Source organism: Propithecus coquereli, unplaced genomic scaffold (genome assembly GCF_000956105.1).
Source record: "Propithecus coquereli isolate 6110/MARCELLA unplaced genomic scaffold, Pcoq_1.0 Scaffold58, whole genome shotgun sequence".
NCBI classification, from domain to species: domain Eukaryota; kingdom Metazoa; phylum Chordata; class Mammalia; order Primates; family Indriidae; genus Propithecus; species Propithecus coquereli.
Window position 1 is genome coordinate 6,767,731 of NW_012151729.1, and position 12,604 is coordinate 6,780,334.

The 12,604-nt window shown below is 36.7% G+C and overlaps 1 protein-coding gene across 1 annotated transcript in view; it reads right to left on the reverse strand.

The window, feature by feature from the left end:
* Window positions 1-12,604, reverse strand: part of RBM27 (RNA binding motif protein 27) — an 85,536-nt gene that overhangs the window by 58,054 nt on the left and 14,878 nt on the right. The window contains exons 3-7 of the mRNA XM_012658243.1: window positions 9,233-9,357; window positions 4,974-5,065; window positions 4,109-4,302; window positions 2,743-3,003; window positions 659-946 (exon numbers count right to left, since the gene is read on the reverse strand). Coding sequence (XP_012513697.1) covers window positions 659-946; window positions 2,743-3,003; window positions 4,109-4,302; window positions 4,974-5,065; window positions 9,233-9,357 — 960 coding nt within the window. The remainder of the gene's footprint in view (window positions 1-658; window positions 947-2,742; window positions 3,004-4,108; window positions 4,303-4,973; window positions 5,066-9,232; window positions 9,358-12,604) is intronic.

Genomic DNA, 12,604 nt, shown 5'->3' on the forward strand with positions numbered 1-12,604 from the left:
AAGAGATTTTTTTTAAAGATTGGCAAATTTCATAAAACTATTGACAAGTTCTTTGATGTCTTAAAAACTGGCTTTCTTTTTTTTTTTTTTGAGACAGGATCTTGCTCTGTTGCCTGGGCTAGAGTGCAGTGTCGCAATCATAGCTCTTTGCAACCTCAAGCTCCTGGGCACAAGCAACCTCCTGGCTCAGCTTCCCAAGTAGCTAGGACTACAGGCATGCACTACACTTGGCTAATTTAAAAAATTTTTTTGTAGAGATGGGGATCTTACTATGTTGCCCAGGCTGGTCTTGAACGCCTGGCATCAAGCAATTGTGGCCTTCCAAAGTTCTAGGATTACAAGCGCGAGCCACTATGCCCAGCCAAAAACTATCTTTTTTTAAGATGTTATCAAATAGCAAGATTCTGACAACAGGTCAATACAGGTTAGGCCACTACAGATAAAATTTACACTGAGACTAGTAGAAATAAAACCATGTTAACAATGGATGGAAAAAAGGAAAGAACAGCATCTTAATTATGAGAATATATTCCAGATTCTATTATTATTTTATTTTTCAAACATTTTAAACAGAGTGTCAAGTTAGCTAAAAGAGATAAGGTTCTTCTAAATAGAATACTCCACTAAAGAAAGAAAAATTCAACCAACATGTACTTACTTGGTATGGGAAGCACAACAGAAGGTGGAGGTTGGCCATGTCCTTGGGGAACAGGAAGTCTCATACTATGGCTAGGACCTGGGCCTGGGCCTGGGCCAGGACCTGGGCCAGGACCTGGGCCTGGGCCTGGCATTGGAGGCATTAACATTCCAGGAGGTGGTGGAGGAGGAAGCCCAGGAGGAGGGGGTGGGAAAGGAATCATACTTGGCAGAGCAACTTCATCAACAACCAGGGGATCATTTCCATGATCAAATTGACAAAGGTCACCAAGTACACAAAATCCTCTTTCTGTAAGAATAAAAAGAGAATCTGGTTATGATCTACTTAAGAGTTCAGAAAACAAACAAAACATGTCCCTAAAAAACCCACCAATCTGATTTCCAAAGTGGTTTTCTCCAAGGAGACTAAAGCCTTCTTAGCATTATTCTGTTAATCATCATATCTCTCTGAGGTAGAAGCAGGTATATTCCCTAATTTCTATACTATGAGATTATGACTTATTGAGATAGCAAAAAACAAGGTCAAGGGAAGGCTACTAGCCACTATTAAATTAATTCACTTGCTATTAAGTTTTCAAAATAAAAACTGAGATACTTTAAACAAATATTGATTTAGCAAAGGCTGGGGGGAGGGGGGAATAAGGGCACTGACCTAGATGATTTAATTTTAATGATCTACTCTCATATTATTCTAAAGCAATCATTCTTGCTATATCTGGAAAATGAAACTATAGTTTAAAATATTCAAGTGGACATCATGTACCAGGTTATTTACTGCAGCACTGTTCATAAAAGAAAAATATTAGAAACATCCCAAATATTCATCAATAAGAAACAGGTTAAACACATTTTTGTACATAAAGAATGCTAAGAAGCCTAAATAGATATTGAGGAACCTCTTTACGTTTTAAAATACAGGAAATACTGCTATATGAAAAAAATATCATGAAGAAGTACGAATAGTATACTAACATTTATGTAAAAAAGAAAGTGGGGGAGAACATGTATATGTATTTGTTTATGTACATATGCATAGACTATACTTGAAAAGATACATAAGAAATTGATATTAAGTTGGCCTTGGGAAGAATTCTGTGGGTGGGAGATCAGGATGAGAATGAAGTAACACTAGAATTATGATCTGACTCTATTCCTCACTTAAATAGAATATAAAAACATATGCATTCAGCTGGATGTCGTGGCTCACGCCTATAATCCTAACACTCTGGGAGGCTCAGGCGTGAGGATCGTTTGAGCTCAGGAGTTTGAGACCAGCCTGAGCAAGAGGGAGACCCCGTCTCTACTAAAAAAAATAGAAAGAAATTAGTTGGACAACTAAAAACATATAGAAAAAATTAGTGGGGCATTGTGGTGCATGCCTGTAGTCCCAGCTACTCGGAAGGCTGAGGCAGAAGGATTGCTTGAGCCCAGGAGTTCAAGGTTGCTGTGAGCTAGGCTGACACCACCACACTCTAGTCTGGGCAACAGAGTGAGACTCTGTCACGACAGACAAAAAAAAAAAATGCATTCTATATTTACAGAAAAAAATTATGATGTCTATTATTTGCTTGATGTAACAAGCCAGGGAGAACGGGATGGGAGTGTAGATAAAAGCAAGACTGTCCATGAGTTGGTAACTATTGAAACGAGGTGATGCATACACTGGGGTTAATTACATTATTTTGTTAACTTATTTCCATAATAAAAAATTAAAATAAATACACACATACTGATTCATTTATTCAAATGAAGTCAGCAAATCAAGCTTGTAAGGTTATACATGTTTAAATTTCCAATACCAAACACTACAAAAAGAAATTACAATTCCTACTGTCTACCAATTTTATGGTATGATTAGAGTGTTTGAAGGAACAATGAAAACAATAAAAAAGAGTCAAATTTAAACATTCTCTTGAATGTTAAACCATTAACTCAAACAAGTAAATAAACATATGCCAAAAGAGATTCTCTTCCTCTTTCATCACTTTTAACAAAATCTGGACTATAATTAAAAGGCATGCAATATATGCAACATTTGCTTTACTAGGACTTTCAGGTACAAAATGAGAAGGTGGTGATTTTTACCATCATAATCTCTGCATCGCCTCTTTGGTGGTGGGTTTCGACCAAAAGAATTGGAAGAGCTATGATTGTTATAGTAATTAGACCAACTCTCAGTTGTGTTTTCAGAGTGGTGAGCAGGTGCGATCACAGTAACAGTGCTGGGAATAGACTGTGCCCCAGAGGAATATTGCTCAGAAGAGTTCGGAGGTGGTGCAGATGCAGGCACGTAGGAACTCTCCAGGTCATTTCTCTCACTCTTAAACTTTGATCTTTCCCTGTGCTCTGCTTTACAGACAAAATAAAAACAAAACGCAAAGAGGTCAGACATTTTATGTTCTTAAATTAGGTTTATTTTCTCACAGAAAAGAGAATATTGCTTAAACTTAATGAGCTATCCATATTTCAAACTGTCATTTTTTTTTTTTTTTTGAGACAGAGTCTCGCTTTTGTTGCCCAGGCTAGAGTGAGTACCGTGGCGTCAGCCTAGCTCACAGCAACCTCAAACTCCTGGGCTCAAGCAATCCTACTGCCTCAGCCTCCCAAGTAGCTGGGACTACAGGCACGCGCCACCATGCCCGGCTAATTTTTTCTATATATTTTTAGTTGTCTGATTAATTTCTTTCTATTTTTAGTAGAGACGGGGTCTCGCTCTTGCTCAGGCTGGTTTCGAACTCCTGAGATCAAACAATCCGCCCGCCTCGGCCTCCCAGAGTGCTAGGATTACAGGCGTGAGCCACCGCGCCCGGCCAAAACTGTCATTGTTAATATATCCTAAAAGCAGGAACATCAACTATCTAATATATCTTGACCAATAACTTCTACAAAATCATCTTTTATAACAGCAACATCATTATATTTAATGAAAAAGGTTCAGCTTCTCTACTGATATTTAATAAAAATCTTATCCAAGAATTGACTTCCAAGCTGATTTATCTCAGGAGATGAGTGGTTGGGATTCCAAACATCTACTTAAACTTTTTTCCTTTTTAATTTTAAAAACTTTAGAAAACCTTATTAAGCAAATCAATTACTTTTAGAACACAAAACAAAGCAAAAAAGGCAAAAGCAGGCAACCTTCTTCCTTAACTGATAGTTTTGTTGATTGAAGGACATTTGTGTCAATTATATAAAATGAGTTAAGTCTAGACATATACTATAATACACTTACAAATAGCTTCTTTTTAATCAAACTCCCTTGACTCCATCCCAAGAACAGAGTCCTGTCTTTGTAACAAAATCAGTACTGAGTTTTTTGAGACCATTTCAGCTTTTATATTGCTTAGACATATTAAAAGTATATTTACCTTTAAGGAAATTACTTGTGCCCTTGTGATAGAGAAAGATAAGCAACTACAGAGTTTTTAGGGGGGATACTTCATCTACTCACCAACATTCCTATTTGGATCCCGGTCTTTGCTGCGCCCCCTACTTCGGCTTCTACTACGACTCAGGCCTCGGCTCTTACTCCGACTCTTACTCCTGCCTCTTCTCCAGTCATACTTCTCCCGGTACAATTCATTCCGCTCATAGTACCGGTCGTAGTCTCTCCACTTGCCATCTTCTCTTTTTTTCTCACGTGTTCTATAACGCACAGATATAAAAGCCATACGTAAGCTATAGAAACCAAGTCTGCAAACAAATCTACAGTATGAAATACTCTCAACTCATCAAAATGCATAAAGTCTATGCTTTTTTAGAAAAGTTGCAAGACTACCACATAATTCTTCTAAGCCAATATACAAAAAGGAAAAAACATTCCCACTTCAAGTACACTGGGAGGGGACGAATGAAAAAAAGGAGGTGAATCCAAAGTATGGGAAGGGGTAGAAGGAAAACAGAAATTTAGAACTGGAAAAGAAAAAAGGTTCAAAACAAAGTTTTCTTACACAAAGATATTTTTGACGGTAGGTTGATGATTCAACATACAAATCACACTACTTATAAAATGACATGGATGATTTCAATATTGAGCACCCCTAACCAAATGGAACATTTCATTAATATTCTCTAAGGAGACTGCTCCCACCCCTGAGCTCTTGGGGAAAGCACATAATAATGACTGTTTATAAAAGGAACAGAAAGTAAGACAAAGACAAAAAACAGAGAATGGAAGGAAGAAAGGTAATGTCCTCTTTCTTTAATGAGTTTAGAAAGAAACCGTCAGTTCATATGTTAAAAATCCCTTTAATGCCCTTAAAAGGCAACTGAAAATCAAGTTATCAATGTCTTCCTAATTAAAGATAAACACAAACCTTCGTTCACTAGATTCTGAACGAGTCTTCTGGGGACTAGGATATTTCTTTTTTCTGCCATCTCGTTCTTCCTCTGCTGGCTCCTGAAATATCTAAATGAAAGCATTCATTAGAAGTAAGATCAGAAGATACCAAGAAACCAACAAAAAATTTTAAAATTAAAAAAAAGAACAGTTTCTCTATAAATTATGAAAAACATTCACCTAGTATTTCTGGCATGAGAGAAGGCACAAATAAATACGCTGGAATACTAAAGTCAAATCACATTCAAAAGAGTTAGGCATGAACAGAAATAAAAAAGATGCTCAGGTTACTTTAACAAGCAGTGTGTTAATTTTTAAACATTAATTTAAGGTAAGAAATGGTAATGTAGAAAAAAACAAGCAATTCATTTTTTAAATTGAAATAGAAATAGCAAATCTCTAAGTATCATATATCAAAACAGTTTGTATTTTCCTAATTATGAAATACATTCACACATATAATTCATTTGAAGAACACTTAAGATTTAATTCATAGAAAAAGTTTTGGGAACAAATGGTTAGATTAATAAATACTATAAAACTATTTCATGTAAATTATGGAAAAATGTTATTGGAATTAATGGAAACATTAAGGCTTCTCTTAATGCCTGACAGTCAAGAGTGACCAGACATTTTTTATTTTTATGCTTTTATTATTGTCTTTAAACAGAAGCTGATCTCAAACCAGATATATAGCCTTTACTAGAGAAAGGTGAAATAAAGTCATTTGCAAGAGCTAAACAAATGTCCATCTAAGGGAGAAGCTCACTTACAAATACCCAAATCAAGAAGTGAATGAAGGGACCAGGAGATAACAATTTTAAAAAATTCAGGCAACATAAAATGGCAGCCACAATATGGCAACCATATGGTGCTGGCAAAAACATCACACAGTCATTAGACTGTATTTAAAAATCATTCTCTCTACCAATTCACGCGAAATACAGAGGATGTATTACTCCACTGAGATGCAATCAGCAAAATCCAGACAGTAAAAAATTCTACAAGACAAACCACTGGGTTTCTTTTCTTTTCTTTTGAGACAGTCTCACTCTTTTGTCCTGGCTAGAGTGCCGTGGAGTCAGCCTAGCTCACAGCAACCTCAAACTCCTGGGCTCAAGTGATCCTTCTGCCTCAGCCTCCCAAGTAGCTGGGACTACAGGCATGTGCCACCATGCCCGGCTAATTTTTTCTATATATTTTTAGTTGTCCGATCAATTTCTTTCTATTTTTAGTAGACACGAGGTCTCGCTCTTGCTCAGGCTGGTCTCGAACTCCTGAGCTCAAACAATGGCCTCCCAGAGTGCTAGGATTACAGGCGTGAGCCACCACGCCCAGCCCGATTGGGTTTCTTCACAAAATAAAATTTAAGGGAAAAGAAGAGGTAAAGAAAAGAGGAATGGATGCATTGTGCTCCATAAATCATGGCACATATCTACCAAGTTGTTTTTCTGGTCCCAGGATGAGTTGTGCCAATGATTCAAATTCTCTCACCTAGCTCCACTTGTGACCAATAGCCTAATTATAACACAACTGATGGAACAATATAGCTGAGGATCAAGGAAGAAAGTTAAAATGGATAGTCCTTAGACAGATTTGCTCCTCCATATCCTGTTCTGAGCAACTGTATCAACTGAGCACAGATCAGAAAAAGATATATTAGCCAAAGATATATGTCACCTCAAACTCCCTTCCTTCCACATGATCTAACAGAATTACTATAAACTATTATATTCATGCACTATTAAATGAACTATATGTCAGTAATTAGAATTAAGTTATGTAAAAAATCTTAGAAAATGAGAAATGTCAGAAAGTGTCAGTGGGGCAGCTCTACACAGAAACAGGTGTTATCCATTTTTCACAATCCCACAAAGATACAAATAAGATAGTGTTAACAATTTGGGTTTTTTTAAAACTGTTCTTTCAGGCTAGGCCTGGTGGCTCATGCTGTAATCCCAGCACTTTGGGAGGCCAAGGTGGGAGAATCATTTGAGGCCAGGAGTTCAAGACCAGCCTGACCAACATAACAAGACTCCATTCCTACAAAAAAATAGACAAATTAGCAGGGCGTGGTGGTGTGTGCCTATGGTCTGGAAGATCACTGAGCCCAGGAGTTTGAGGTTGCAGCGAGGTATGATGATGCCACTGCACTCTAGCCAGAGCAACAGCCAGTTTCAGACAGTCAATAAACTGTTCTTTCAAAACTCAAGATGATGCAAATTTTCTCTTATATTTAAATCAGCTGCCTTTCAAACAGAAACCTCTAAACCACTGAACTTCAATGACTGTGAAGGACACACATGCTGTAAAAATTCTAATTCATTATAAAAGATTTAGCATATACTACAGACCAAAAATTATATACTATAAAGTGCCAAAGAAAATTTTCTACGAAGGTAATAAAAAAGTTCCTTCCTATTTCCATTACTTGAAGAAACATACAAGCAGCCTCTCCTATTAAATTTTATTAGATAATTACAGGGCATGATATAAAAACAAGAAACTGCTAGTGATAGTGAAAGTGATAGTGATCAGTCAGCTGATCTTAATTAAATACAGCCACATTTTATTTTCCTTTAATGTTAGATCAGTTCAATCAGCCTAGCATTTAAAAATGAATCAGAAATGGCAACTTGGCCGCATGTGGTGGCTCACGCCTGTAATCCTAGCACTCTGGGAGGCTGAGGCCGGCAGATCGTTTGAGCTCAGGAGTTGGAGACCAGCCTGAGTAAGAGCAAGACCCCGTTTCTACTAAAAAAATAGAAAGAAATTACCCAGACAATTAAAAATATACAGAAAAAATTAGCCAGGCATAGTGGCACATGCCTGTAGTCCCAGCTACTCGGGAGGCTGAGGCTGGAAGACCATTTCACCCTAGAAGTGGCTATGATGACACCACTGCACTCTAGCCCAGACAACAGCACGAGACCCTATCTCGAAAATTAAAAATAGAAAGTAAATCTAGACAGATGTCATATTATTTTTGGGTACTATTCTTATAATTTTTATGCAAGTTTAAAATTATTTCCACGGGAGGCTGAGGCAGGAGGATTGCTTGAGCCCAGAGTGAGGCTGCAGTGAGCTACGATGACGCCACTGCACTGCAGCTGGGGCAACAGAGCGAGACTCTGTCTCAAAAAAAAAAAAAAAAAAAAAGGCTGGGCACAGTGGCTCAGGCTATAATCCTAGCACTCTGGGAGGCCAGAGGAGCTTGAGCTCAGGAATTCAAGACCAGCCTGAGCAAGAGTGAGACCCCATCTATACTTAAAACAGAAAAATTAGCTGGGTGTGGTGTTGCTCGCCTGCAGTCCCAGCTACTCGGGAGGCTGAGGCAGGAGAATCGCTTGAGCCCAGGAGTTTGAGGTTGCAGTGAGCTAGGCTGATGCCATGGCACTCTAGCCCAGGTAACAGAGCGAGACTTCCAAAAAAGTCATTTTGTCTACAGAATAAACGTAATAAAAACAAGTATTAGAAAATATTTATGTGTCAAGCACTAAACTAGGAACTACTTATATGTATGTATATAAAATCTCATTTAATCCTCAATAAGTACTACCATAATTCTCACTTTACTGATGTGAAAGTGAGGCAGAGAAGTAACTTGTTATAGAGCTGCTATTTTAACTCATGCAACCTTAATTATAGAATCCACATTCTCATCATATACTACATTGTATATAAAAGGAATTACAAATGAGCTCTAAAATTTTCTTCTTGGTTCAAACAATTAGGTTACCATCTATAATCATGTTTTTATACTTTAACATTGTAAAAACATTTTTTAAATTTTCCTTCCAATGTTGACAGTAATGCTTATAATTACATTTAACTATTTTAAAAACTCTGTATTTAAATAGAGTAAATGGTTTTTCTATATACATGAAAATGTCTTACCTGATGACTTCTCTTGAGGTTTCATTAATCCTTAACTTTCAGTCAAGCATCTATATTTAACAAAGTTTTCGTTTTCTAGAAGTTACTGGATAAGATTTCTCTGAACTCTTCAATATTACTAAAATATTTCCTAGATTTCTAAACAAGCTATCTGAAATTTTCCAACTCTGCAAGTCCAAGGAACTAAGAAACCCTGATAAAGAATCATCACCATACCTAAAACTAAGAAACTTTATTTAAGCAATAGACAATTACTTCTAAAGGGCTCAGCTTCTAGCTAAGGATACTGGTGACAGGACCTAAGAAACCCTCAAAAGCATAAGAAAAATTTTGCATTACCTCTTCTTTAATTTCTTCTTTTTCTTGGACCAGTGGTTTTGGCTCAGGCTTAACCGGTTCCAAAGGTGGAAGGTAGTTCTTAGTATAGAGACTTTCGAATAGCTTGTCCACAAAACCTGAAGTTTCTAAGGAGAAAAAATAATATTTAAGTGTTACACAAAAGAAAACAAATGTTTGACAACAAACTGTTACAAAACTTTAGGAAAACAGGACATCTCGTACACTGCTGGTGGGACTAAAATGGAGTCCTACATTATGGAAGAGAAATCCATTTCCAGGTTTCTAAATCCTTCTAAAATATCTGCACAATGATATAAATGTAAGATTATTTGTTGGAGTATGTAATAGCAAAGGGTCAGAAACAACTCAAATTTCCATGAGTCTAGTTAAATAAATTATGGGACAATCATACAACAGAATAAACAGCAGCTATAATGAGTGCTGATAATCCCAGACCTCAAAAGATGTAAGTAAATATATGTGTTTTTATCTACATAAAGACACTGGATACAGAAACTGACAAAATTGTGTACTGTAAGTGGGAAAGGGCCAAATGTGGAACAGGTAACAGAGCCTTTCACGGTATATATACCTTTATATTGTTGGATTAAATGCACTGCCTGCCCAGTCAAACAATTTAACTGAAAACTATTAGGTCATTAAATATGAAATGTCTGATTTCGAATCAAAAGTGTAGTTTATTATATCTTCAAAACAAGAAGCAGTACAATTAATCAAAGTATGTGGCTAAACTATCGACAGTTTTGCCATCTTAACAGTAGCTTGTTTATGCTAGCAGTGAAGAAGCCTGGAGAGCGAATGGCAATGAAATCACAAAAGGTGTTTTCCACAGCTTGCTAAGAATTGAATATTTTTCCTTGCAAGAAGTGGTCCAAAGCCTGAAAGAACTGATAGTCTGTTGGTGCACGGTCTGGTGAATACAGTGGATGACAGTTTCCAAGTCTGGCTTCTGTAGTTTGAGCAGCGTTGTTTGTGGGAGATGTGGTTGAGCACTGTCTTGCAAGAGGATTGGCCTTTTTCTAGTGACCAATCTCAGCTGCTTAATCGCAAGCATCCTCATCAATTTTACCCACTTGGTTGAAGGAGACACCCACTGGAATCGACTGATCGGGTTTCATGAAGCTGCAGTGGATGATACCAGCACTGGACCACCAGATACCATTGGCTTTTTTTTGATGAATATTCAGTTTTGGACTGTGTTTCGGCACTTCATCTTTATCCAGCCATCGTGCCAAACACTTGCGATTGTCAAAAAGAATTCATTTTTCGTCACATGTAACAATACGGTATAGAAATGGCTCATCTTTACATCATGACAGCAAAGAAAGGCAAGCTTCAAGGTGATTTCTCTTCTGATGCTTGTTTAATTCATGCAGAACCCATCTATCCAGCTTCTTTACCTTGCTAATTTGTTTCAAAGAGTCCAATATTGTTGGAATAGTAATGTCAAACCTTGCTGCTTATTTACACGCGTAGGTTGAGATGGATTTCACTTCCGCTACAGCTTTCAGCTCATCATTATCCACCTTGGTCTCAGGTCACCTACATGGCTCATTTTCAAGATTAAAATCACCAGAATGGAACTTCTCAAACCACAGATGTACTGTGCATTCATTAGCCACACCCTTCTCAAACACTTTGTTGATATTTCAAGCTGTCTGTGCTGCATTGGTTCCACAATGGACTGAACTCATATTCGAAAATAACATGAATTTTTTTGACTTATCTATGCTTTCACCAAAATTGCTCTAGAAAATTTTGAAAGACAAGCACAAGCTAAAATGTGCATTTGAAAGACTGAGGATGTACCTTCACAATAAAAATAAAACAAGAGATGTCAAAGTAAAATGTCAGATATCAACTGTCAAACTTAGTACTTAAGGAAATTGGACATTTCATACTTAATAACCTAGTAGTTTTTTTTTTAAAAACCAGTTGAAATATATATTGACATGAAAATTATATGAGGGTAACTTTTTGTGTTTTACTTCAAAGGCTGCTCTACTTTAAAACTTTTTCATACTAACTGAATAGGAGAACCAGATGAATTTACTGAAAGTATAAATGTCAAAATATTTATACTGTCTTATTAAAACCAAATTTAAATAACTTTTATTGGTCCTAACCTAAGGAACAGCTGAAGAGCATATTAAAAGCATACCACAGGCTCTACTCACACTGCAATTATTATGCTTTCTACATAAAAGCTATTTCTGAATTGTCAAATTATCTTCTCTTCAGAAAAGCACCTTCTTATAAACTACTTTACTAATTTGTGTAGTAAGCATTATTTCATGATTATAAAACTGTTAGCTCTTATTACATATCTTAAGACAAAAACTTAATCAGGCCCTTCAAAAGCCTTTCTAATCAGAAGACTTTCTTTTTACACTTCTTTATTTAAAACAAAATTTATAACATGCATTACTTTCATATTGGAAAGACAGCCCAATTTTAAAAAGTGAAGAAAAACATCTAACACATCTAACATTAATATTCAAGATATACTATTAAGTTTTTCAAAAGCGTATTAAAATAGAGTGTATTCATTTACCAATACTTTTCTTTCTTATTTTTTTTAAGAGACGGGGGGGGGTCTCACTCTGTTGCCCAGGCTAGAGCATGGTCGCACAATCAGCTCACTGCAGCTGAACTCCTAGGCTCAAGCAATCCTCCCCACTCAGCCTCCCAAGGAGCTGGGACTACAGACATGTACCACTATGCCTGGCTAATATTTTTATTTTTTGTAGAGACTGGGTCTCACTATGTTGCCCAGCCTGGTCTTGAACTCCTGGCCTCATGTGATCCTCCTGCCTTGGCCTTTCTCTCAAGGTGCTAGGATTACAGATGTGAGCCACCTCGCCCACCTCTAATACTACTTTAAAATGTAATATAAACACAGGCGTAAGTCTAGAGCTTCATTGTCCAATATGGTAGCCACTAGCTGCATGTGGCTCTTTAAATTTGAGTTTAAAACTTACACTAATTTAAAATTAAATTTAATTTTTCATTAGTTTTACAATCATCTAACAAACTTTTTCTCTTTCAGAATTCTACTGCATTTGGGCTTTATATTGGCAAGCCTGCTCTTTTTAGTGGTGAACTTGACTTGTGCAATGCTAGTCCACGGAGATGTCTCAGAAAATCAGCTGAAATGGACTGTGTTTGTTCGAGCATTAATTAATGATAGCCTGTTTATTCTTTGTGCCATCTCTTTAGTTAGTTATATATGCAAAATTACAAAAATGTCATCAGCAAATGTCTACCTCGAATCAAAGGTAAGTATATTTCTTAAATTTGCACTTAAATCTAATTTCAAATTCTTATCCTATGAACCATATTTTCATGGAA